Source organism: Rhincodon typus, chromosome 24 (assembly GCF_021869965.1).
Source record: "Rhincodon typus isolate 14 chromosome 24, sRhiTyp1.1, whole genome shotgun sequence".
NCBI lineage: Eukaryota > Metazoa > Chordata > Chondrichthyes > Orectolobiformes > Rhincodontidae > Rhincodon > Rhincodon typus.
The window spans coordinates 47,159,318-47,186,734 of record NC_063355.1 but is presented as its reverse complement, the minus strand read 5'-3'; the positions used below and the strand labels follow the sequence as shown (position 1 = coordinate 47,186,734).

The 27,417-nt window shown below is 45.4% G+C and overlaps 1 protein-coding gene across 1 annotated transcript in view; it reads left to right on the top strand.

Moving 5' to 3' along the window:
• Nucleotides 1-27,417, top strand: part of LOC109920052 (nuclear receptor corepressor 2-like) — a 116,447-nt gene that overhangs the window by 28,829 nt on the left and 60,201 nt on the right. Inside the window, exons 5-12 of the mRNA XM_048611771.1 lie at nt 4,729-4,842; nt 8,636-8,692; nt 12,333-12,385; nt 14,600-14,666; nt 15,920-16,092; nt 17,885-17,975; nt 18,914-19,092; nt 23,123-23,177. Of these exons, the coding sequence (XP_048467728.1) occupies nt 4,729-4,842; nt 8,636-8,692; nt 12,333-12,385; nt 14,600-14,666; nt 15,920-16,092; nt 17,885-17,975; nt 18,914-19,092; nt 23,123-23,177 (789 nt within the window). The remainder of the gene's footprint in view (nt 1-4,728; nt 4,843-8,635; nt 8,693-12,332; nt 12,386-14,599; nt 14,667-15,919; nt 16,093-17,884; nt 17,976-18,913; nt 19,093-23,122; nt 23,178-27,417) is intronic.

Here is a 27,417-nt window from a genome sequence, read left to right as displayed (position 1 = left end):
TTCCAGTTTTGCTAGGGCTCCTTGATGCCACACTCAGGCAAATGCAGCCTTGATATCAAGGGCTGTCACTCTCACCTCATCTCTGGAATTCAGCTCTTTTCTACATGTTTGTAATGCCTACATGTACAAGGTTGTAATGAGATCAGGAGCTGAGTGGCCCTGGTGAAACCCAAACTGGGCGTCACCGAGCAGGTTATTGCTGAGCAGGTGCAGCTTGATAGCACTGTTACTGACACCTTCCATCACTTTACTGATGATTGAGAGGAGACTGATGGGGCGGTAATTGGCCGGGTTGGATTTGTCCTGCTTTTTGCGTACAGGACATACTTGGGCAATTTTCCACATTGTCGGGTAGATACCAGTGTTGTAACTGTACTGGAACAGCTTGGCTAGGGGAGCGGCAAGTTCTGGAGCACAAGTCTTCAGTACTATTGCTGGAATGTTGTCAGGGCCCGTAGCCTTTGCAGTATCCAGTGTCTCCAACCGTTTCTTGATATCACATGGCGTGAATCGAATTGGCTGAAGACTGGTATCCGTGATGCTGGGGACCACTGGAGGACGCCGAGATGGACCATCCACTTGGCACTTCTCGCTGAAGATTGCTGCAAATGCTTCAGCCTTATCTTTTGCACTGATGTGCTGGGCTCCTCCATCATTGAGGATGGAGATATTTGTGGAACCTCCTCCTCCCGTGAGTTGTTTAATTGTCCATCACCATTTACAACTGGATGTGGCAGGACTGCAGAGCTTAGATCTGATCCGTTGGTTATGGGATCACTTAGCTCTGTCTCTCACTTGCTGCTTTCGCTGTTTGGGGTGCAAGTAGTCCTGTTTGGTGGCTTCACCAGGTTGATACCTCATCTTCAGGCATGCCTGGTGTTGCTCCTGGCATCCCCTCCTGCACTCTCCATTGAACCAGGGTTGATCCCCTGGCTTGATGGTAATGGTTGAGTGGGGGATATGCCGGGCCATGAGGTTACAGATTGTGCTGGAGTACAATTCTGCTGCTGTTGATGGTCCACAGCGCCTCATGGATGCCCAGTCTTGAGTTGCTAGATCTGTCAAAGTCTGTCCCATTTAGCACAGAGATAGTGCTGCACAACACGATGGAGGTTGTTCTCAATGCGAAGGTGGGACTTCATCTCCACAAGGACTGTGTGATGGTCACTCTTACCGATACTGTCATGGACAGATGCAACTGCAGTTGGCAGATTAGTAAGGATGAGATCAAGTATGTTTCTGTCTCTTGTTGGTTCCCTCACCACCTGCCGCAGACCCAGTCTAGCAGCTATGTTCTTTAGGATCTGACCAGCTTGATCAGTAATACTGCTGCTGAGCCACTCTTGGTGGTGGACATTGAAATCCCCCACCCAGAGTACACGCTGTGCCCTGTGTCCTGTGTCCTCAGTGCTTCCTCTGAGTGTTGTTCAACATGGAGGAGTGTTGATTCATTAGTGGAGGGAAGATAGTGCGTGGTACTCAGCAGGAGATTTCCTTGCCCATGTTTAACCTGAAGCCATGAGACTTCATGGGGTCTGGAGTCAATGTTGAGGACTCTCAGAGCAACTCCCTCCCAACTGTATACAACTGTGCCACTACCCCTGCTGGTGAGACAGGACATATCCAGGGATGGTGATGGTGGTGAGTGGAACATTGTCTGTAAGGTATGATTCTGTGAGTATGACTATGTCAGGCTGTTGTTTGGCTAGTCTGTGAGACAGCTCTCCCAATTTTGTCACTAGTCCACAGATGTTAGTGAGGAGGACTTTGCAGGGTCGACAGGGCTGTTTCTGCCGTTGTCTTTTCCAGTGCCTAGATCGATGCTGGGTGGTCTGTCCAGTTTCCTTTCTTTGTTGAGACTGTGTCGTGATTGATGCAACTGAGTGGCTTGATAGGCCATTTCAGAGGGCAGTTGAGAGTCAACCACATTTCTGTGGGTCTGGAGTCACATGTAGGCCAGACCAGGTGAGGATGGCAGATTTCCTCCCCTGAAGGAAATTAGTGAACCAGATGGGTTTTTCTGAAAATCGACAATGGTTTCATGGTCATCAGTAGATTCTTAATTCCAGATTCGTTTTCTTATTGAGTTGAAATTCCACCATCTTCTGCGGCAGGATTTGAATCCATGTCCCCAGAATGTGAGCTGAGTTTTTGAATTAACAGTCTAGTGATAATACCACTAGCACATCACCTCCTCTGCTGGTGATTCTTTGAGCTTGTGATTTTGCCTGGAATGACACTGTGTACAACCTAATTTGGTCAGTGACATTGATTCCCACATCCAACATGTTCCAACATTAAATACTCCTTGGATTGAAGTCAATCTGATAACTTCTCATCAATCAGAACACTATGATATAGTCACTAATTCACATGTACTTCAGCGCACCAACAACATCCTTCTGGACAATATCAATCCATTGAAAAGGCTTCTTTTGATTCTCCCTAATACTGATGTTGTTGAGTCAGTCCAGTATCACTAACCTACTTTTAGATCAATGTGCCTGCTTAATCAATGCATTGCCTTCCCTCGTACTTTCCACACTTTTCCCGTTCAGAAAATCATCAGCTATTGGACCTGCACCGTGTAAAACCATGCTGCCCTGATGACACCTGCTCCTTCATGTAATGCCTACAACACTCAAACTGCTGCTTCCAGAATCTCCCACTTCTGGCCTCATTTTGGACCTTCCACATTATCAATTGGTTGAGTTCATGGCAAGGTCTTTACTCACTGGGCCATCCCTTGGGATAATTGTGTTTTATTGACCTTGGCTCCTCTCTACTGTGGAAACGTTCTGTTTTGTACTTTTCCTCTCTGGAATATCATAGGTTTGCAGTTAGGCTTCAAAGCTTCCATAGTTTTTCTAAAACTTTAGAGTTTGCGCACTCTCGCTGCATAAGCAAACATTTTCTGAGGTATTTATCTTGCCTTAGGAGTCTTCCATTTTCAGCTGTATCCCTCAGACTCGGTTTGAAATTCAGACCCTGTCTCTGGAGGTTTTCTCCCTTGTTTCCACCTTATACTGTAAGCCAAAGCTACTGTGTGCACATTGAGATCCTGGTCTGGAGTAACTCGGACTGTAGGTGTCTGTACTTACCCTGCCCCTGTGGCTGCTTGCTCCTTATCACTAAGGAAGGCTTTTCCACTTCATTGTGCACCATCTCACTCCTTCATCTGCAGCTGGATATGGTCAGTTCTCAATCACAGCTCTCTCACATCCTGTCTGACCATCTCTCTGTTCACTCACTCAATCCAGTCTGATGCCTTCGCCCTTAGTGATGTCAGAGCCATATGATCAGTTACATCATCAGGATTTACATGGGTCTCATTAGAGCACATTGTTAGTGAGTGTTCGAAACAGTCATGATCCTGGTCTTGGTTTCTGAGTCTGACAACTATGCAAGAATCTCCAAAACTCCCCAGAGAACTCCTCAAACCAGCACCATCTGTTTCTGAATTCTCAGCTCATTTATAATCCATCTTGGAGATTTAAACAGAATTCCCACAAGCTCTGATTTTAGCTCAGACATATCACCCTTGTTTTTCACTTTGGATTCCTGGAATAGACCAGGGGTAGAGAAATAAATTCCTGTTCTAAAAGAGAATGAAGCCAAATAGCTTTTACTCAAACATTGAAACCATGTCATTGAAAGCTTTGCCTTTGTATTTCTATGTTTAAGATCCCAGATGAAGAATTATCTTTGAAAACATCTGCGAGCTTGGTTACTGATGTATTAACACATAGGAGCAGAAATAGGCCGTTCAGCCCATCAAGTCTGCTTTGCCATTCAGTTAGATCATGGCTGATCAGATCATCCTCAATTCCACTTTCCTACTTTGTCTCCATAACCCTTGATTCTCTTACCGATTAAAAGTAGGTCTGTCTCAGCCTTGAATGTACTTAACAACCCAGCCTCCACAGCCCTATGTGGGAAAGAATTCCACAGATTCAATCCCATCTGAGAGAGGAAATTCTCCACATCTGTGTCTTAAATGTGTGACCCTTTACTGTGAGATAATGTGCTTTGGTCCTAGACTCTCCCACAAGGGGAAGCAGCCTCTTCACATCTCCCTTTCCAAATCCTTACAGTCTTGTAAGGTTCAACATGTCAATTCTTATCAAATCTATTCATAAGGCATGTGTTGATGGATTGATTCTTACATGTTGTTACCAGACATTAGAGGATGTTGGTTTTGATTTATAATTTACTCCTCAAAGTAATAGACTGCATGGTATTGCTCGTTCGTAATCCCAGAGTTATTCAGCAGATGGGAATAGCTACTGTTGAGAATGATGAAACAAACCTTTAAACAGAGACATTTGTTGCAAAACTTAGTGGGATTTCAACAGGATAGCTTCCGTTTCTGAGATTGATCTCAACGTCAAAGTGTTTGTTCTAATGGCCACTTAATTAGTTTTACAGATTGAACAAAGCGTTGTTTTTCACTTCATAGACATTAATAACAGAAAGTAAATTTGTCATTGGGATACATTCCTAACACAGACTCACTTAAAGACTGATATAATCCTTTTATTTTGTCAGGACATTCAGATGAGGGAAATGACTGTCAGCCTTGAGGTGATCAAATGTATCGCTTCCTGACAAGACGAGTCACATGGTGCTGTCCATCCCAATCTCACATCACCCTGAAGTGTTTCTGAAATCTCTCTTGAATGTGCTGATCTTTCATTCCTCACTCTCGCAGTTTTTCTCTTTTGACAGCAACAGCTTGAAGCCGAGGTTGCAAGGCCAGTGGAACCTGAGAATCCAGCTTCCCCACCTCCTGCTGAACAGCGACATCGCAGTGTGGTGCAAATCATTTATGATGAAAACAGGGTAAGTGTGTAATTACTGCAGGGACAGGCAGCCATGAATCAATTGGGTAAAAACATAGAGCTGAAACCCTCCTTTCATCAGATTGGCTGATCCTTCATAGAGTGGGACTTGTTCACCTCATTCCAACCTATCAATTGAGATCTACACAGGGAACTAGCTGTAGTGGCTTCTCATCCTGATCTGAACATTCTCCTCCAAGGATTTATCCCTGGGTCTGTATCTTACTACTCATCTCTCCCCCATCACAGTGTCAATACAGAGTAAGTCTTCCCATGGACACTGACAATGCCCAGCTCTAACTTGACTCTAACCTGACCACTGCCTCCCAACTGACTCCACCATCTCTTTCTCAACTAGTGCAGGAACTGTTTAAGAGAAACAGTGTGCTGGAGAAGTTCAGCAGGCCTGGCAGGAGCTGTGCAGAGAGAAACAGACCTGCTGAATTTCTCCAGTACTCTCTGTTTATGTTTCAGATTTCCAGCATCTGCAGTTCTTTGCTTATTTTGGGTTGAGAAGCTCCTTGTGGCTCAGTGGGCAGTGTCCCTGTCTCTGGGACAGAAGCTCCAGGTTTAATCCCCACACCACCACTTAATAGCACAGGAAGGTGTGATCCTAAAGTGGTTCAAGCCATTTGATAATCAGCCAGCAGATAGACCTGTGCTGTTGACACAAGGATAGGCGGATGGACAGGTAGCGCTGAGGAAGCGGGGAGGCTGCAGAAGGACTTGGACAGGCTAGGAGAGTGGACCAAGAAGTGGCAGATGGAATACAATGTGGGAAAGTGTGAGGTTATGCGCATTGGTAAGAAGGAAGTGCAGACTATTTTCTAAATGGGAAAAGGCTTCGGAAATCTGAAGCACAAAGGGACTTGGGAGTCATAGTTCAAGATTCTCAAGATTAACATGCAGATTCAGTGAGCAAAAAAACCAGAGAACTGTAGATGCTGGAAATCAGAAATGAAAATTGTTCTGAAGGAAAACCATTCTGAAGAAGCGTCACTTGACCCGAAATGCTAACTCTGTTTTCTCTCCACACACCTGCCAGACCTGCTGAGCTTTTCCAGCAACTTGTGCTTGTTTCTGATTTACAGCATCCACAGTTCTTTCAATTTTTATTTAGTTCTGTGTCATTGACAGTTCTGAGGAAGGATCTCTGGACCCAAAATGTTAACTCTGATTTCTCTTCACAGATGTTGCCAGACCTGCTGAGCTTTTCCAGCAACTTCTGTTTTTGCTGCTGAGTTGCAGTTGTCAGTTGGAAAGATGCATGCAATGTTAGATCTGTTTCAAGAGGACTAGAATACAAGAGCAGAAATGTACTGCTGAGGCTGTATAAGGCTCTGGTCAGACTATATTTGGAATATTGAGAGCAGTTTGGGCACCCGCATCTAAGGAAGGATGTGCTGGCCTTAGAGGGGCCCATAAGAGATTTACAAGAATGATCCCAGGGACGAAGGGCTTGTCAGATTAGGAACGATTGAGGACACTGGGTCTGTACTCAGTGGAGTTTAGAAGGATGAGGAGGGATCTGATTGAAATTTACAGAATACTGAGAGGTTTGGATAGAGTGGACATGGAGAAGATGTTTCCAATAGTAGAAGAGACTAGGGCCCGAGGGCACAGCCTCAGAGTGAAAAGACGACCCTTTAAAATTGAAATGAGGAGGAATTTCTTCAACCAGAGGGTGAGGAATCTGTGGAACTCTTTCCTGCAGTAGGCTGTGGAGGCCAAGTCATTGATTGTGTTTAAGACAGAGATAGATAGGTTCTTGATTAGTCAGGGGATTGAGGGTTACAGAAGACTGCCAGGAGAATGGGGTTGAGAAGTAAATCAGGCATGATCAAATGGCTGAGCAGACTCGATGGGCCAAATGGCCTAATTCTATTCCGATAGCTTATGGTCTTCCAACTTCTCACTATTCCCCAAAGGGATCAGTGTGGCTGGAGAGAGAAAATAAATGACTTCACTCCTGTCTTCTGGGCAAGTCCTGAAATGGTGTCGGAAAAATAACGACCTTGTGGCAGTATCATTGGGTTCAGTTACACATCTTAGGGGAAGGGGTAGGGGGATTCAAATTTCATCACGGCAGCTAGTGAAATTTCAATTCAATTAAATAAAATAAAATCTGGAAGTGGAAAATAGCCTCAGTCATATGATGCAGAACTATCATCGTTTGTATAAAATAACCCACTATGATCATAAATCTTCTTTAGGGTGGGAAATCTGCCATCCTCACCTGGTCTGGCCTACAAGTGACTCCAGACTCATTGCACTGTGGTTGATTCTCTACTGCCCTGTAAATTGCCAAGCAAGCCATTGAGTTCAAGGGCAATTAGGGATCAACAATAGATGTTAGCCTGGCTAATGATGTCCCCTCCCCCACCCCCCCATCCCATCCCATGTATCCTGCTGTAGGTAAGGCAGGGGAGTAGGGCTGATCAGGGATTTACAGGTGGAGGCAGGCTGAGGTATTAAATGAATACTTTGCATCTGTCTTTATAAAAGAGGAGGATGCTGCGCAGGCCATGGGTTATTTTATTTGATATGGATACACAATTAGCAGAGTGATTAGAAACCGGGAGTAATGGTCAAAGAATACTTTTCCTGCCCGGTGCAAGACTTGTTGTGGAGTTCCTTGGGGGGTTGATATCGGGACCCTTGTAATAATGACCTGGATATTTCTGTGCAGGGGAGAATTTCTGAGTTTACAGATAACCCAAAACTTGGAAGATTTTTAACCTGTAAGGAGGACAGTGCAGAACTCTGAAAGGGCATTGACAAGTTAGAGTAGGTGGATAAAACCAGAAAGAACTATGCTTGCTTTAAATCAGAAACAAAAACAAAAGTTGCTGGAAAAGCTCAGCAGGTCTGGCAGCATCTGTGGAGAGAAATCAGAGTGAATGTTTTGGGTTGAGTGACCCTTCCTCAGAGTAACTGGATAGGTGTCAGATGGGGTTCAATGCAGAGAAACATGAGGTGATAAACTATGGTGGGAAGAACATTGAAAGGCAATATAAAGTAGGGAATACAATTCTAAAGAGGATGCATGAGCAGAGTGAGCTGGTTGTTTATGTACACAGATGATTAATGGTGCCAGGACGGGAGAGAGAGCAGTTAATAAAGCACACGGTTTTCTTGGCTTTATGAATAGGGACATAGACTACAAGAGCAGTGAGATACTGCTGAACTTGTACAAGACACTTGTTAGACCTCAACTGGATTATTGTGTGAAGGTGTGGGTGTTGCATTATAGAATGGATGTGAATGCATTGGAGAGAGTGCAGAAGCGATTTACAAAAATGGTTCCAGGGATGAGAAACTTCAGTGATGAGGATAGATTGAAGAAGCTGAAACAAGAACGAGAGGGGCATAGATTTAGTGATGTATAAATGAAGCAAAGGTGATGTGAGAAAAAAACTTTTAAGTAGTTAGGTTCTGGAATGCACTGCCTAGAAATGTGGTGGAGGCAGGTTCAATTGAGGCATTTCAAGAGGGACTTGATGTTTTTGGATAGTAATGGTGTGCGGGGAGATGGGGAAAAGGAAGGAGATTGGCAGAACGGGATAGAAACAATGCGGGTACGGTGGGTCAAATAGCTTCATTCTGTACCACAATCGTTATGTGATGTTCCTGAAAAGCAACTGTCTTCATTTCAGGCACCATTGCTGGGACATTGGTTACCGTACAACGTCTGGGCAGTGGTTACCGGGCAACTCCCTGAAATGGCTGCTGGACTTTGACAATAAACCCTCAGTTTAAAAAAAATTCTCTGAAAAATGTCTGTTTTGCTGCAGAAAAAAGCAGAAGCTGCTCACCGAACATTGGACGGACTGGGTCCTCACATTGAACTGGTGAGTCTCGTCTCTGTCTGATAGACAACTAACTCTGTTTAGTATCTATTCAACATTAAGTCAACAAAAAGGAAGCAGAAAACTTCTTTTTGAACCATTAACTGAATAAGACCTTCAGAATACTGCAGGCTGACATCTTCATTCTACGACCTGCCCTCAGCCCTACACAGACCCAACTGAGCACACAATAGGAAACCCCCAAAAAGAACACTCATTTCCCAATGTCATTGTTGGCCCTGTTTGATGGACAGTCAAACATTGATATTTTATCTCCTTCAAGTACTGTTACAACCTTGTTATTTCAGGGGCTGAGAGTAAAAATGTGTTTTTAACTGCTTAGAATATGATGGTTATGTGTCTGACTCGAGATCACAACACAAAACAGTTGATAAAATTCAGGAAGCTATTTTGTTCTGATTCAGCAGTACTAGAGCCTATTTCATAACTCTTTTTATTCATTCCTGGTGTGTGAATAAATACCAGCATTTATTGTCCATCCCTAAATATCCTGGACAAAGTGGTAATGCGCTGTCCTCTTGAACCACTGCAGACCATGTGCTGTTGGGGAGATTGTTCCAGGATTCTGACCCAGTGACAGTGAAGGAACGGCGATATATTTCCAAGTCAAGATGGGGAATGGCTTGGAGGGGAACTTGCAGGAGGAGGTGTTCCCTTGTATCTGCTGCCTTTGTCCTTATAGATGGAAGTGGCTGTGGGTTTGGAAGGTGCTGTCTAAGGAGCCTTGGTGAATTCTGCAATGCATCTTATAGACAGTACACACTGTGGCTACTGAGCGTCGGTGGTGGAGGGAGTGAATGTTTTTGGATGTAGTGCCAATAAAACAGGCTGCTTTGTCCTGGATAGTGTCAAGCTTCTTGAATGTTGGTGGAGCTACACCCATCCAGGTAAGTGGGGAGTATTCCATCACATTCCTGACTTGGGGAGTCAAACAGTGGGGGACGTTTTAGTGTGAAAGATGAACTGGCCCCAGATAACGTGTCAAAAGTGAGATTCAGCTGGCAACAAGTAGCTGATTGGTCTGTGAACTTGAGACCAGTTGTTGATGACAAAGGCCTTCAGCCTGCCAACACCCAGGTAGGTGGACAACTTGTAGGTGAGAGTGATGTAGTTCATTTATATCTGAGCACAGGAAGTGGGTGTGGATCATAAGGCATGTTCCTCCTGTCTCAGACACTATGGCCTGGGAAAAATACATGAGAACAAACAATGTCTACTTGAGCTTTGCTGCTACCACTAGTGCTGCATAACCAACACCTTTCAGAATAAACCATGCAAATAAGGAGCTCTGAAGACAGATATTTTCTAATCCATCTGATCAGAGATGTCATTACACACCCCCAAAGCAAGTGGGACTGTTGGTCATGTCTTGGAGATATCCAAGATCAGGAAATTGGCACTGTCTGGATCTGATCATCACCAGATTTGACTCTGAACAACTTTCTCAACCATGCAACTTCCACGGTGCTGACTGTACAAACCACTCCTCTTTGTACACCAGGATTAGGATGTAAACTCTGAAGCTGTTGCATTGAAAGCAGAAAGATTGTCCTCCTATAAGTATCAGGCATATTGCTTGCACAGCTAAAACCAAGAGAACCTCGACTTGTTTGAACAGATGTTTTCCCACATTTCCACATCGATGCACCATCTGCAGTATCACAGATTCAACATAGGAGCAGAAATAATTCAAAACTGGTTTAAAGCTAGCATCAATGTATCAAGCCCCTTGTTGAAGCCAAGCAGTCTGATCTCGTCAATTGTAAGAGTGATCTGAGCAGCATCAGAGTCCTACAGACTTCAGGGCAGTGTTCCAACGATTACTTGTGCAGATATACTTCAATGCAGCAGATTCTAGGGGCATGTATCATTTTCTTCAGCTCTCAGCCAGTCTGATCCACACTGCTGTGATCTCCATGCCAGGTAGGGCGAGGAAACAGATACCAAATCCCACCCAGATAGAAGGGCAATCAGTCTGATCTATACCACCCATCAAGCCAACCTGACCCATTCCCCACCTCCCCCCACCCAAAGATTCAGAGCTGCCGGGGCAACTTGCCCCTTTATGTATCTGTAGTGTGGAGCTCTGAGCAGTAATGGGAGAGGATCCCATTTTTCTTTTCATCTCATAGTTGCTCAGGAATCTCTCCTGCTCTTACCACCTGCCTTTGGCCTGTGTTGGAAGTATTTTCAATTTTAGACTCAGCCAGCCCTGGTTATGAACATACCCTTTTTGTCCCTAGAGTGGGGCTTGAACCAGTTGAATTAAAAAGATGACAAGTCCATTAGTGGCCAGTTATTCTCTCCCATCAGTTGCTGTAAACTATTGCCTCTAGCCAGTAGCTGAAAGATATTTTAACAAGTGTGCACACTGCCCTGTATCTTTTGCAAAGAATTGAAAGAATCTAGAAGTAAGAAGATTGGAGAATAGAAGGTCTTAGGAGCAAAGAGGGAAACCTCATCAGATCCTATGGACTGGTGCTATTCAACTGTGTTTCCATAGTACTTTTTCCTTCACCCATAATGCTTTAATTAATGTGTGTGTGTGTGTGTGTGTGTGTGTGTGTGTGTGTGTGTGTGTGTTTTTAAAAGGGAGTTAGAATTTCAGCTTGTACATTTACCTGGTGATAATTTCTGGTGATAAATAATAGTTTCTTGTGAAATACAGAAACCTTGTCAGTATTTTCTGTTATTACAGCAGACAAGAAAATTAGGGAGTTGAGTAATTTGATTAAGGTTTTAGCTTTTGTCTGGTCCTGCGTCATGGGGCTCATGTATCAGATAACTTTCCTGGGTGGGTTGTGATACATATAACTGTTTCCTGTTATAGATTCATAGAGTTATACAGGACACAAACAGACCCTTCGGGCCAACTTGTCCATGCTGACCAGGTTTCCTAAACTGAACTAATCACTTTTACTTGTGTTTGGCCCATGTCTCTCTAAAGTTTTCTTATGGATGTACTTGTCCATATGTCTTTTAAATGTTGTAATTGTACTGCCTGAGGGACTTGATAAAAGCAGCTGAAATGAAAATGAAGCAGCTAAACCCAAATGAAGAAGTGTGTTTGTTAAACTTGTTACCAAATGATTCAGAGAGTGAGTTCCAATCCCAACGTGACAACTTGTCTTCAGTTTAAAATATTTGGAAATAAAATGTTTGTATCAGACAAAACAACCATGAAGCTGCAAACATCTAATTGGGTTAATTCTTATTTAAGACCAGAAATCTTGTCCATTGTGGGACTCCAGTCCCATGGTTTCATTCTTCTCTGAAGTGGCCAGTGAGCACCCACAGCAGTCACATCCCGAGAGTGAACTGTGCAAATAAAGTTTAGCCTTTTACTAAAAATAAGCTTGAGTTTGTTTGTTTGATTTCCCATCAGCAGTTTGTGGTAACCAGGTGAGTGATTTGAATGAGAAAACCAGTAGTTAACTGCTATCACTCACAAAGCAGCAGCTCTGATATTTACAGACTGTACAGTCTCGAAGATCTCATCAGATTCTATCGGTAACACCAGGGATATGGGGCAGGAGAGCTGTTGCCTGCACAACTCAAGAGAAACAATCCTCTCAGAAACCTGAACAGGTTGTCATTTGTTCTTGTCTTTTTGTTTCAACAGCCTTTATATAATCAGCCGTCAGATACCAAGCAATATCATGAGAACATTCAGATGTGAGTTTGAATTTATTTCACTGTTTTTCAATATGGTTGCAATCTTGCACCTTGGTGCTAATTGAAGGGTAGAATGGGGAACTGGTTCTGGTGAGCGATGTTGCTGTTTCTGGGGTTAGAAACAATAGCACCGAGAAAGGCCATTCAGTCAGTTCTACTCTTTTTCACTGAAGAGCAGCACAGTCCACCTCACCCTTCCTGCTGTCCCCTGTAGTCCTGCAGGATTTCAACTCCAGATGTTTATTCGATTCTCTTTTGAAATTTATTATTAAATCAGATTATTCATAATTATTATGTCTAAAAAGGTTTAGTCCGTTTTTCATCAGAAGAGATATAAAAATAAAAGTTGCTGTAAATCTTTTTCTTCCTGGAGCAGAGTATACATGAATGTCTCCAAAGATATTTAAATGGAAATTAATTTATTAAGCTAACTGGGTGGGGATAGGAGGGTGAGGGGCAAGAGGTAATGTTGAGGGTGTGTGAGGGTGAGGGCTATATTTTGTTTGTTTTTTTTTAACAGCTTTAATAAAGTAGGTTACCGAGGTGAGTGTTTCCGAGGCGACCAGGAGATGAGGAGGGGGGGCCCTCGATGCTCTGATACTTTGTAGATGTGACAACCCTCAACCTGTCCCCAGTTCCTTCAGCCCTCACCCGCGCACTCCCCTCATTTCTTCACTAACTACCACCCTCGATCCCCTCACTCCCTCACACACACCCCCCCCACTCTCCCCGCTCCCCTCGCCTCCCCCCCCCGCTCCCCTCACCTCCCCCCCACTCCCCTCGACCCCTCTCAAACCCCACTCCTCCCTCTTTGCCCCCCAAGCCCCTCCCCCTTGATCCCCTGGCTCCCACCATCCACCTCACGCCCTCCTTACATCCTTACTACCCCTAATTCTTGTTACCCTGCACCTGACTCACCTCTCTTCCCCCCCCCCTCACTTGCCTCAATCCCCTCATCTTTGCCATCACCCACCTTCAGCTCATCCTCTCCCAGCTCAACCCTTCAGCCTGTGTCACCACCCCCCCCAACATCCTGCTATCACCTCATTCCCTACACACTTCCCCAAGGGGAGGCAATGGCCTAGTGGTATTGTCGCTGGACTATTAATCCAGAGACCCAGACAATGTTCTGGGGACTCAGGTTTAAATCCGGCCATGGTAGGTGGTGGAAACTGAATTCAATAAATATCCAGACTTAAGAGTCTAATGATGATCATGAATTCATTGCTGATTGTCGGAAAAACCCATCTAGTTCACTAGTGCCCTTTAGGAAAGGAAACTGCCATCCTTACCTGGTCTGGCCTACGTGAAACTCCAGACCCACAGCAATGTAGTTGACTCTTAACTGCCCCCTGGGCAATAAATGCTGCCTAGCCAGCGATGCCCTCATCCCATGAATGAATAAAAAACAGTCCCATCCATACGGCAGCCGCACACTCTTCAAGAAACCTAGTGCTCCTCTACTCCTGTCCATGACCCTCCATGACCTCCCCATGGCTGTTCGCTATCCTTGTGACTTTCTGTCACCTCCACAACCCCCATCCCTGTGACCCTCTGTGACCCGCTGTGACAGTGCTTGTACGTAGCAGCATCCGTTCTCGGGACGGAGCGGCGTCCGTGCCACATATGGATTAGCGTTGCTGACCGCATGGATCATTGTTTGTTCTCCATACGGAACAGTGTCCATTTTCTGCACTGATCGGCTTCAGTGTCCATACAGGGCAGTGTCTGTTCCCTGTAACGACTGGTGGGGCCTGTAACGACTGGTGGGGCCCGTACCGACTGGGGCCCGTACCGAATGGTGGGGCCCGTACCGACTGGGGCCCGTACCGAATGGTGGGGCCCGTACCGACTGGTGGTGCCCATACCGACTGGTGGTGCCCATACCGAGTGGTGGGGCCTGTACCGACTGGGGCCCGTACCGAATGGTGGGGCCCGTACCGACTGGTGGTGCCCGTACCGACTGGGGCCCGTACCGAATGGTGGTGCCCATACCGACTGGGGCCCGTACCGAATGGTGGTGCCCGTACCGAATGGTGGTGCCCGTACCGAATGGTGGTGCCCGTAACGACTGGGGCCCGTACCGACTGGTGGGGCCCGTACCGACTGGTGGGGCCTGTACCCATTGGTGTCGCTGTGAGTATGGATGATTGATGCTGTGTACAGGGTACTGACTACTATCAGGGTGTTAAATTTGTTCTCCTGGTATTTCAGAAACCAGGTGATGAGGAAGCGGTTGATTTTGTATTTCAAACGGAGGAACCACGCTCGCAAACGTTGGGTGAGGATGCTGTTCTGTTGCTGATGTCATTTTTTTAATATCCTGTTGCTTCTTGTGATTTGTCTCTTTTGGCGTACAATTAAAATATTAGCCATTAAGCTGTTTGCTAAATAAGTGCAATCCTCAGTCTGTTTGGTTTCGACAGAATCCTAAAATAATACCAATGAAGGCTATTCAGCCCATCATGCAGTTACCAGCCCCACTCCCCTGAGCTTTCCCTATCCACGAGAGACTTTGTGGATGGTTTAAGTTAGGGTAGGGCAGTAGTGAGGGGTTGGAGGGAGGGACTAAAGCCTTGATAAGGGTTGGGGGTGAGGGGTCATTGTTGGGGTCAGAGCTGTGCTTAACATCAGGAAGATATCAGGTAATTCCAGGGAAGTCTATCTCTGCTGATTTCAACGTGCAGTCAGTTTGGAATCTGTTGTAATCACAATCTCAGTACAATTGCAGAGAAGTTTGCAGCTTCTATTTTCAGCGTTGTTAACTTTTCAGAAATGTCTTCGGGAGAGTACAAACAGCATTGTTTCAAACCCAGAACCCTAGGTAGAGGAGATGTGGGACCCTCTTGTAGTCAGTGGCTAAGGCAAAGAGTAGAGAGACTGAGAATAGTCTGGGAGCGCAGGACGGCGAGCATAGGATGGTGTGTGCAGGGCTGCGAGCTCAGGACCGCGAGCTCAGGACGGCGAGCGCAGGACTGCGAGCCGACAGCAGTGAGCTCAGGGCCGCAAGCGCAGGACAGCAATTGCAGGGCCGCGAGCGCAGGACGGCGAGCTCAGGGCTGATAGCGCAGACAGCGAGTGCAGGATGGTGAGTACAGGGCCGCGATTATGATCTAGAAGTGGTCTGCTCTTTAACCTGTGCCTGGGTGTATAAATGTTTCTCATGTCTGTCACTGCTGGTCCTCTCTGATTAGCTGCATGCTCTGTTGTGTTCGGGGCTGCTCACTCAGTCCCATCGGTCACAGAAAGTCTCACCACCTTCACAACAGACTGGTGCCTTCAGGCCATGAGGAGCATTGAGAGAGATGGGAATGTGGGATATGATGAGAATGACAGATCAGCCATGGTCTTAGTGAATGGCACAGCAGGCTCGAGGGGCCGAATGGTCTACTCCTTCTCCTCATTCCTATGCGTATTGGGTTTATTGGCGCTGCCTGTTTAGAGAGGGGGCAGTGTCAGTGGTCATCTCTATGCTGGTGTTGAAGGGACTGAGTGAGAGGATTGACCCAAAGCCCTGTCCTTGACCTTTTATAGGAACAGAAATTTTGTCAACGGTACGACCAACTGATGGAAGTCTGGGAAAAGAAGATTGAACGTATTGAGAATAACCCACGGCGACGAGCCAAGGAAAACAAGGTGCGGGAATACTATGAGCGACAGTTCCCAGAGATTCGTAAACAGCGAGAGCTGCAGGAACGAATGCAAAGGTACAAAGCTTTCAAACATTAAACTCCAATATTTACTGATTAAAACAAGAACTTGTCTGAGTTGTCATTCATTCTGCATGACACAATCTCACAATAAACACACGGGATGCAGTTATTGATGAAGAATATTGTGGTTGTTATTCAGAGACTTTTTCATCTCTATGGGTCAACCGTCTGAAGAAGGGTCCCGACCCGAAACGTCAGCTTTCCTGTTCCTCTGATGCTGCCTGGCCTGCTCTGTTCCTCCAGCTTCACACTGTGTTGTCTCTGACTCCAGCATCTGCAGTTCTTTCAAACTCCTTCATCTGTATGGATCTGACTAGGAATTTGACAAATGGGAATGCTGTCATAACGTGGAACATAATCTAACTCCAGGCCTTACAGATGTTTTTATAAGTCAAAATATTTTACTCCCTCTGAACCGAACATCTTAAGAAATACAAAGTTGTGCACTAGAATAGACTAATTTCTGACAGATGGAATGATACCCATAGTAATTTAGCAGGAAGTTGAGAGCAGTTATTCAGTATTAATGAGCAAAGTAGAACAAAGTGTGCAGAAGACGCTGAAAGTCTGCAGAGGGATATAGATGGTCTAAGTGAGTGGGCAAAGGTCTGGCAGATGGAGTACAATGTTGATAAGTGTGAGGTCATCCATTTTGGTAGGAATAACAGCAAAATGGACTATGTTTTAAATGGTAAAAAACTGCAGCACGCTGCTGTGCAGAGGGACTTAGGTGTCCTTGTGCATGAATCGCTAAAAGTAGGATTGCAGGTACAGCAGGTAATTAAAAAGGCAAACGGAATTTTGTCTGCCATTGCTAGAGGGATGGAGTTTAAAAACAGGGAGGCTATGCTGCAGCTGTATAGGGTCCTGGTGAGGCCACACCTGGAGTACTGTGTGCAGTTTTGGTCTCCTTACTTGAGAAGGGATATACTAGCACTGGAGGGGGTGCAGAGGAGATTCACTCGGTTGATTCCAGAGTTGAGAGGGTTGGATTATGAGGAGAGACTGAATAGGCTGGGATTATACTCATTGGAATTCAGAAGAATGAGGGGAGATCTTATAGAAACATATAAGATTATGAAGGGAGTAGATAAGGTGGAGGCAGGGAGGTTGTTTCCACTAGCAGGTGAAACTAGGACTAGGGAGCATCGCCTCAAAATAAAGGGAAGCAGATGTAGGACTGAGGTCAGGAGGAACTTCTTCACCCAAAGGCTTGTGAATCTGTGGAATTTCCTGCCCAGTGAAGCGGTTGAAGCTACCTCGCTGAATGTGTTTAAGGCAAGGCTAGATAAATTTTTGAACAATAAAGGAATTAAGGGTTACGGTGAGCGGGCGGGTAAGTGGAGCTGAGTCTCAAGAAGATCAGCCATGATCTTATTAAATGGCGAGGCAGGCTCGAGGGGCCAGATGGCCTCCTCCTGCTCCTAGTTCTTATGTTCTTATTAAGCTCTGCAGAGTCCAAACTGCTCAACCCTTCACCATGACTTTTGACTCATTATCCTTGTAGTGTGTGTGATGTATCTTGCTGCATTGCATGTCTTTGGTTAATTGGGATGGTTTGATGATTGGGGATGGTTCCCCACATTCCTGAGACTTCAGCAAATTTCAATGCAGCAGACAATGCAGTTGTTGTTTGACAGATTTTGTTTTTACCTTGAACATAGTGCAACCCCCCCTACAGCTGTGAGAAAGTGACAGTTCACAGAACATTGCCAGCCCTGAGCTATCTTTCTCCGGATTGAGCTGACTGTGAGATTTACTTGTTTTTGATGTGTTTTATCAGCAGGGTAGGACAGCGGGGCTGCACACTGTCAGCAACTGTGGCTCGGAGTGAACACGAAATCTCTGAGATTATCGATGGACTTTCAGAACAAGAGGTGAGCTTTCTCTTTACAAACTTTCACTCTGCTTTCTCTTTGGGATTTACCACAGTTGTGTCTCTTGCCGCAGGACAATGTGGGCGTGAGGCTGGGAGCTCATTACAGTGGAGTGAGTCGCAAGAAACCAGCACCTTTTCCTTCTGAGCAGGCAGTGTCCCTCACAGAGACTCGGTGTAGGTCACAGCCCAAGGACTACTGCCACTGACAACCCATTAAATCTTATTACCTCAGACAAACTTGGGTGAATAATCACTGGGGTCAGAAATAATTTGTTCCACCTTATCTTTAAACTTTTCACTTAATGAGTTTTTGTAAAGACTAGAGATTCTGACGCAAAAAGGGGGTTGTACTGAAATAATTACTGAATCAATTAATGTGTTTCATGAAGGCAGTTTTGGGAGAATTTTGGGGAATTTTTTTTGATGTGTTTGTGGCCTCATTGTGCTCCTTATTTTTATATTAAATATTCATTCAAAAAATAAGGAAAACTTTGTTGCTGTCGTCCCCAAACTGACAGTTCTGAGAAACTAATAACCTGTCTGCATTTTAGAAAAGCTGGTAAATTTTGGTACTTGAATCTTGACATTCCTCAGGAAAAGTTCCCCATATCCCTCACTGCTCCCAATTGCTCCACAATTTGAACAGCTGCTGCTAAAATCATCACACAGCAGCAGATTCCTCACGATGAGTACAGCTCTCTTGAAGAGGAATAGATCAACCCGGGGGGAATATGGAGGCAGGCTGCCTGCTTAGGGGGTGCAGATATTTTACAACAACCCCCAGCACTGGACATAAATAGGGTGCACTCAGTTATGTTTGGAATAATGGGGCTGTACACGTTCTGCTCCTGTACAACCAGCAAGTTCCTCACTGCACACCAGGCAGCTCCTGGGGGAAAGGCATTACCAATGGAGTTTACATTCTTTTTCCTGTAGAACACTGAGAAGCAGATGCGACAATTGGCTGTTATCCCACCAATGCTGTTTGATGCAGACCAACAGCGTGTTAAATTTATCAACATGAATGGGTTAATGGAAGATCCCATGAAGGTGTACAAGGAACAGCAGCTTCTCAACCACTGGGGAGACCACGAGAAAGAGATCTTCAGAGAAAAGTAAGGACCATTTGAAGGTGTTTGTTTGTATTGACTGGCTGGAGTCACTGTACACCTGGCCGGGGGACAGAGGGCGTTCTTGTCAAATATTAAAATAAATCTCTTACACTCTCGCTGCATAAAACATTTACTGTAAGTGATTTGTGTCTGGGAATTTTTACTGACTGACAGGACTGGTCGCCCTGTTATAGCAAGGATATTATTAAACTGGAAAGGGTTCAGAAAAGATTAACTGAGATGTTGCCAGGATTGGAGGGTTTGAGATATAAAAATAGACTGGAAAGGCTGGGACTTTTTTCACTGGAACATGGGAGGTTGAGGGGTGACTTACTGAGGTTTATAAAATCATGAGGGGCATCGATAAGGTGAATGACAAGGGTCTTTTATGGAATCCCTAAGTGTTGGAAGCAGGCCATTCAGCCCATTGAGTCCATACCAACCTTCCATAGAGCATCCTACCCACGCCCACTGCCCTACCTTATCTCTCTAACCCTGCATTTTCCATGGCTAATCTACCTAGCTTGCAGATCCCTGAACACTATGGGTAATTTAGCACGGCCAATCCACCTAATCTGCACATGTTTCGACTATGGGAGGAAACAACAGCATCTGGAGGAAACCCACACAGATACGGGGAGAATGTGCAAACTCCACACAGTCACCTGAGGATGGGATTGAACCTGCGACCCTGGTGCTGTGAGGCAGCAGTGCTAACCACTGAGCCACTGTGCTGCTCAAAGGGGGAGTTCACAATTTAGGGACATATTTTGAAGGTGAGAAGAGAAAGAGTTGAAAAGGACATGAGGGACTTCGTGTGTGGAATGTACTGCCAGAGGAAGTGGTGGATGCTAGTACAGTTACAACATTTAAAAGGCATTTGGATAAGTCCATGAGTAGGAAAGGTTTGGAGGGAAATGGGCCAAGTGCAGGCAGCTGGGACTGGGTTTAGTTTGGGATTATAGTCAGCATGGACTTGTTGGACCAGAGGGTCTGTTTCCACGCTGTATGATCCCAACTTTATCAGGCTGATGATGTAAAGGAACAAAATTTTGGATTTCAGTCCGCAGTGGAGTTTCTGCTGATTGTTCACAGAAACATAGGAGTTAGGAGTAGGCCATTCAGCCTTTCAAGCCTGCTCCTTCATTCAATATGATCATGGCTGATTGTCACACTCAATACCCTGATCCTGCCCTGCCCCCAGATTCCTTGATCACTTTAGCTACAAGAGCAATATCTATTTCCATCTTGAAAACACATAACGTTTTGGCCTCAACCACTTTCTGTGATCGTGAATTCCACAGGCTCACGACTCTCTGGGTGACGATATTTCTGCTCCTCTCAGTCCTAAAAGGTTAACACTTTCTCCTTAAACTATGAACCTTGATTCTGGATTCCCCCACCAACGGGAACGTCCTTCCTGCATCAACCCTGTCTAGTCCTGTTAGAATTTTATAGGTTTCTATGAGATCCCTCCTCATTCTTCTGAACTCCAGTGACTACAATCCGAACTGACTCAATCTCTCCTCCTACATCAGTCCTGCCATCCCAGGAATCAATTCAGCAAACTTTTGCTACACTCCCTCCATAGCAGGAACATTGTTCCTCAGACCAAAACTGCACACCATATCCCAAGTGTGGCCTTACCAATGCCCTGTCTAATTGCAGCAAGACATCCATGTTGCTGTACCCAAATCGTCTCGCTATGAAGGTCAAGATACAGTTTGCCTTCTTTACTGCCTGCTGCACCCATACACCTACTTTCAGCAGCTGGTGCACAAAGAAACCCCAGGTCTTTTTGAACATACCCTCTCTCAATTTATAGCTATTCACCTAATAGTCTGCCTTCCTACTTTTTGCTACCGAAGTGGATAACCTCTCAATTATCCACGTTATACTGTATGTGCGATGTATTTGCTTGCTCACTCAGCCTGTCCCAATTACATTGCAACATCTCTCCATCCTCCTCGCAGCTCAGCCTGCCATCCAGCTTTATGTTATCTGGAAATTTAGAAATATTACATTTAGTTCACTCATCTAAATCATTAACCTATATTGTAAATAGCTGGGATCCCTGAAGTACTCCATTAGTCACTGCCTGCCATTCAGAAAAAGACCCATTTATTCCTCCTGTTTGTTCCTGTCTGCCAAATGGTTATCCGTCTATCTCAGTCCACTATCCCTAATCCCATGCGCTTTAACTTTACACATTAAACTCTTACATGGGATTTTGTCAAAAGCATTCTGAAAGCCCAAGTAAGCTACATCCACCGGCTCCCCCTCATCAATACCGCAGGTTACATCTTCAAAGAAATCGGTAGATTTGTCAAGCATGATCTCCCATTTGTAAATCCAATCTGATTCTCTCAGATCCTGCCACTGTTTTCCAAATGCTCGGCTATTATATCTTTTATAATCGACTCTCACATTTTCCCCACTCCTGACATCAAATACACTGCTCTGTAACTCCCTGTTTTCTCTCTGCCTCCCTTTTTAAACAGTAGGGTTACATTAGCTAGCCTCCAATCTGTAGGAACTCTTCCAGAGTTGAAAGAATCTTAGAAAATGACCACCAGAGCACCCACTATTCCTATGGCAACTTTCTTAAGAAAACAGAGAACAGTACAGCACAGGAACAGGCCCTTCAACCCACCAAGACTGCACCAGCACATGATGCCTTTCTAAACTAAAAACCTTTTGCCTTCTATGGGATCCGTATCCCTCTATTCCATGTCTATTCATGTATCTGTCAAGATGCCTCTTAAATGCTGCTATTGTATCCACCTCCACCGTCACATCCTCTGACAGTGCATTCCACGCACTTACCGCCCTCTGTGTAAAATAGAAACACCTACCTCTCATATCCCCTTTAAACTTGCCCTCTTTTACCTTAAACTTATGTTCCCTAGTAATTGATTTCTCCACTCAGGGAAAAAGACTCCGACTATCCAATCTATCTGTGCCTCTTATAATTTTGTAAACTTCTATCAGGTCACCCTCAGCCTCTGATGTTCAAGTGAAACCTAACCAAAGCTTGTCCAGTCTCTCCTCATGGCTAACAGCAAATTACTGCAGAAGCTGGAATCTGTTCTGAAAGCAACAAATGCTGGAGATCACACTGGGTTAGACAGCATCAATGGAGAGAGAGCGAACTCATGTTTCCAGTCTAGAAGACACTTCATCAGCGCTGACATACTAATACCCTCCAAAGCGGGCAACATCCTGGTAAATCTTTTCTGTACCCTCTCCAAAGCCTTCACTTCCTTCTGGTAGTGTGGTGACCAGAACTGTATGCGTTATTCCAAATGTGGCCTCACTAAAGTTCTATACAGCTGCAACATGACTTGCGCATTTTTATATTCTGTGCCATGACCGATGAAGGTAAGCATGCCATATGCCTTCTTGACCACCTTATCCACTAGTGTTACCACTTTCAGGGAACTGTGGACCTGTACACTTAGATCCCTCTGCAAGTTGATGCTACTAACATTTCTTCCATCTACTCCCTCCTGCATTAGACCTTCCAAAATGCATCACCTCACATTTATCTGGATTAAACTTCATCTGCCATTTCTCTGTCCACGTCTCCAGCCTACCTATATCCTGCCATATCCTCTGACAATCCTCCACACTATCTGTAAATGCTGTTTCTTAGGAGGGGTTAACAGGGAGAGGGGTGAAAACTTGGAGAAGTTGTCGTGGTGTGTCATCCAGCTAAGACTGGTCATTGTTGGATGTTGTACAGAGGGCTGCAATCCAGCGGTATTCCGAGCAACAGGAACCCCTGCATCCAGCATTACGACCCAGAATATTCCAGAACTTTATTTCACAGGGAAGGAGAATAGCTATAGAGTCTTGCCACCAGTGACTGGTTAGTCACTAAATCTAAACTAGTTACAGTGAAGCTTCAGAGCAGGTGAGAGTGTTATTAAAGCAACAATGAGAAAGGATGATAGATTGTCACTCAGTGTCGCGTTACGCAGAAGACACTCCAAAAACTGTGAACTTGACACTACTTCCTTTCAATTCCCAGGTTCATTCAGCATCCGAAGAATTTTGGACACCTGACAACATTTCTGGAGAGGAAGGCAAGTGGGCATTTGTCACTTTATTTGTGATTAGGTTTGAGGTGTGTCAAACAAAACAACACATCAGGTCCTGGTTTCATGGCCTGTACAATTGGTAAAGAATTTGGCAGAACAGTAGGTTACAGTGTCGTTGTGATCAGATGGTGTGTACGGTGTGTGAGATTACAGCCTGACTGGGTACAATGTGAGAGGTGACAGCGTGACTGGGTACAGCGTGAGGTTACAGCGTGACTGAGTACAGCACGAGAGGTTAAGAACATAGAATAGTACAGCACAGTACAGGCCCTTCGGGCCACGATGTTGTGCTGACCTATTATCCTACTAAGATCAATCTACCCTGCATACCCTACAATTTACTATCCTCCATGTGCCTATCCAAGAGTCGCTTAAAGTCCCTAAAGTATCTGACTCCACTACCAGTGCCGGCAGCGCATTCCACACGCCCACCACTCTCTGTGTGAAGAACCTACCTCTGACATCTCCCCTATACCTTCCTCCATCACCTTAAAATTATGCCCCCTCATAATAGTCATTTCCGCCCTGGGAAAAAGTCTGACTATCCACTCTATCTATGCCTCTCATCATCTTGTACACCTCTATCAAGGCACCTCTCATCCTTCTTCGCTCCAATGAAAAAAGCCCTCGCTCCCTCAACCTTTCCTCATAAGACCTGCCCTCCAGTCCAGGCAGCATCCTGGTAAATCTCCTCTGCACCCTCTCTAAAGCTTCCACATCCTTCCTATAATGAGGCGACCAGAACTGAACACAATATTCCAAGTGTGGTCTAACCAGAGTTTTATAGAGCTACAGCATAACCTCACTGCTCTTAAACTCAATTCCCCTGCCAACGAAAGCCAACACACCATACGCCTTCTTTACAACCCTATCAACTTTGAGGGGTCTATGGACGTGGACCCCAAGATCCTTCTGTCCTCCACACTGCCAAGAATCGTACCATTAACCCTGTATTCTGCATTCAAATTCAACTTTCCAAAATGAATCACTTCACACTTTTCTGGGTTAAATTCCATCCGCCACTTCTTTGCCCAGCTCTGCATCCTGTCAATGTTCCGTTACAACCTACAACAGCCCTCCATGCTGTCCACAACTTCACCAACATTCGTGTCATCGGCAAAATTACTAACCCACCCTTCCACTTCCTCATCCAAGTCATTTATAAAGATCACAAGGAGCAGAGGTCCCAGAACAGATCCCTGTGGAACACCACTGGTCACCGAGCTCCAGGCTGAATACTTTCCATCTACTACCACTCTCTGTCTTCTATTGGACAGCCAATTCTGTGTCCAGACAGCCAAATTTCCCTGAATCCCATGCCTCCTTACTTTCTGAATGAGCCTACCATGGGGAACCTTATCAAATGTCTCACTAAAATCCATATACACCACATCCACTGCTCTACCTTCATCGATGTGTTTTGTCACATCCTCAAAGAATTCAATAAGGCTTGTGAGGCATGACCTGCCCCTCACCAAGCCATGCTGACTATCTCTAATCAAACTGTGCTTTTCCAAATAATCATAAATACTATCTGTCAGAATTCTCTCCAATAATTTTCCCACCACAGAAGTAAGACTGACTGGTCTGTAATTCCCAGGATTATCCCTATTCCCTTTCTTGAACAAGGGAATAACATTTGCCACCCTCCAGTCATCTAGTACTACTCCAGTGGACAGTGAGGACGCAAAGATCATTGCCAAAAGGGCAGCAATCTCTTCCCTTGCTTCCCATAGAAACCTTGGGTATATCCCGTCTGGCCCAGGGGACTTATCTATTTTCATGTTTTTCAAAATTTCTAGCACATCCTTCTTCCTAACATCAACCTATTCGAGCATATCAGCCTGTTTTATGCCGTCCTCACAAACGTCAAGGTCCCTCTCACTGGTGAATACTGAAGCAAAGTATTCATTAAGAACTTCCCCTATCTCCTCCAACTCCAGACACAAATTCCCTCCATTATCCCTGATTGGCCCTACCCTCACTCTGGCCATCCTCTTGTTCCTCACATAAGTATAGAACGTCTTGGGGTTTTCCTTAATCCTCAACGCCAAGGCTTTTTCATGCCCCTTCTAGTTCTTCTAAGTCCATTCTTTCGTTTCCTCCTGGCTGCCTTGTAACCTTCTACAGACCTGTCCGATCCTTGCTTCCTCAACCCTAAGTAATCTTCCTTCTTCCTCTTGACTAGATGTTCCACATGTCTTGTCATCCAAGGTTCCTTCACCTTACCATCCCTTCATTGCCTCAGTGGGACAAATGTATCCAGCACTTGTAGCAAGTGCTCCCTGAACAACCTCCACATTTCTGCTGTGCATTTCCCTGAGAACATCTGTTCCCAATTTATGCTAAGCAGTTCTTGCCTAATAGCATTGTAATTTCCCCCTCCCCCAATTAAATACTTTGCCATACCGTCTACTGCTATCCCTCTCCATGATAATAGTAAAGGTAATGGAGTTGCGATAACTATCACCGAAATGCTCTCCCACCAAGAGATCTGACACCTGGCCTGGTTCGTTGCCAAGCACCAAATCCAATATGGCCTCCCCTCTACTCGGCCTACCTACATATTGAGTCAGAAATCCTTCCTGGACACACCTGACAAAATCTGCTCCATTCAAACCATTTGCACTTAGGAGGTTCCAGTCGATATTAGGGAAGTTGAAGTCACCCATGACAACAACCGTATTATTTCTGCACATTTCCAAAATCTGCCTCCCAATCTGTTCCTCAGGTCTCTGTTGCTGTTGGAGGGGGTGGGGGGGTTCTATAGAAAACTCCCAATAAAGTGGCTGCTCCTTTCCTGTTTCTGACTTCCACCCATACTGACTCAGTCGACAAACCCTCCTCCACGACCTCCCTTTCTGCAGCTGTGATACCATCCCTGATTAGCAATGCCACTCCCCCACCTCTTTTACCTCCCTTCCTATTTCTTTTGAAACATCTATACCCCGGAACATCCAACAACCATTCCTGTCCCCGTGTTATCCAAGTCTCTGTAATGGCCACAACATCGTAGTTCCAAGTACTGATCCATGCTCTAAGTTGGTCACCCTTATTCCTGACACTTCTTGCAGTGAAGTAGACACACCTCAACCTGTCGCACTGACTGCCACTTTGCCCTATCAACTGCTTATCGTTCCTCTCAGATTCTCTGCTTGCTCTATCTGTCTGTACACTGGCTACCCCATCCTCTGATCTGTAGCTCCGGTTCCCATCCCCCTGCCAAACTAGTTTAAACTCTCCCAAAGAGCTCTAGAAAACCTGCTGCCCAGGATATAGGTGCAACCCGTCCTTCCTGTACAGGTCCTACTTTCCCCAGAAGGTATCCCAATGATCCACAAACTTGAAGCCCTCCCTCCTACACCAGCTCTGTCGCCACATGTTCAGCTGCACTCGCTCTCTGTTTCTGGCCTCACTAGCCTGTGGCACCGGTAGTAATCCTGAGATTACTACTCTGCTCGTCCTGGCTTTCAGCTTCCAACCTAACTCCCTATAATCACTTTTCAGGTCCTCATCTCTTTTCCTAGCTATGTCATCGGTACCGATGTGTACCATGACTTCTGGCTGCTCTCCCTCCCCGTTAAGAATCCTGAAGACCCGATCTGAGACATCCCTGACCCTGGCACCTGGGAGGCAACATACCATGCGGGAGTCACGTTAAGTACCACAGAATCTCCTGTCTGTTCCCTGAACCAGTGAATCTCCTATCAGTATCGCTCTCCTTTTCTCCCCCCTTTCGTCTGTGCCACAGGGTCAGGCTCAGTGCCAGACACCTGTCCGCTATGGCCTTCACCTGGTAGTTCGTCCCCCCCAACAGTATCCAAAATGGTATACTTATTATTGAGGGGAACGGCCACAGGGGATCCCTGCACTGTCTGCCTGTTCCCTTTCCCCCTCCTGATGGTCACCCAGCTACCTTTATCCTGTAACTTGGGTTGGGACCACCTCCCTATAACTCCTCTCTATCACCCCTTCAGCCTCCCGAATGATCCGGAGTTCATCCAGCTCCAGCTCCAGTTCTCTAACGCAGTCTGTGAGGAGCTGGAATTGGGTGCACTTCTCGCAGGTGAAATCAGAAGGGACACCAGTAGTGACCCTTACCTCCCTCATCCTACAAGAGGAACACGCAACTGCCCCTAGCTTCTATTTCCTCTAGATTGCCAAGAGAATAAAAAAAAGGTTACAGCCTGACTGGATACAGCGCGAGAGGTTACAGCCTGACTGG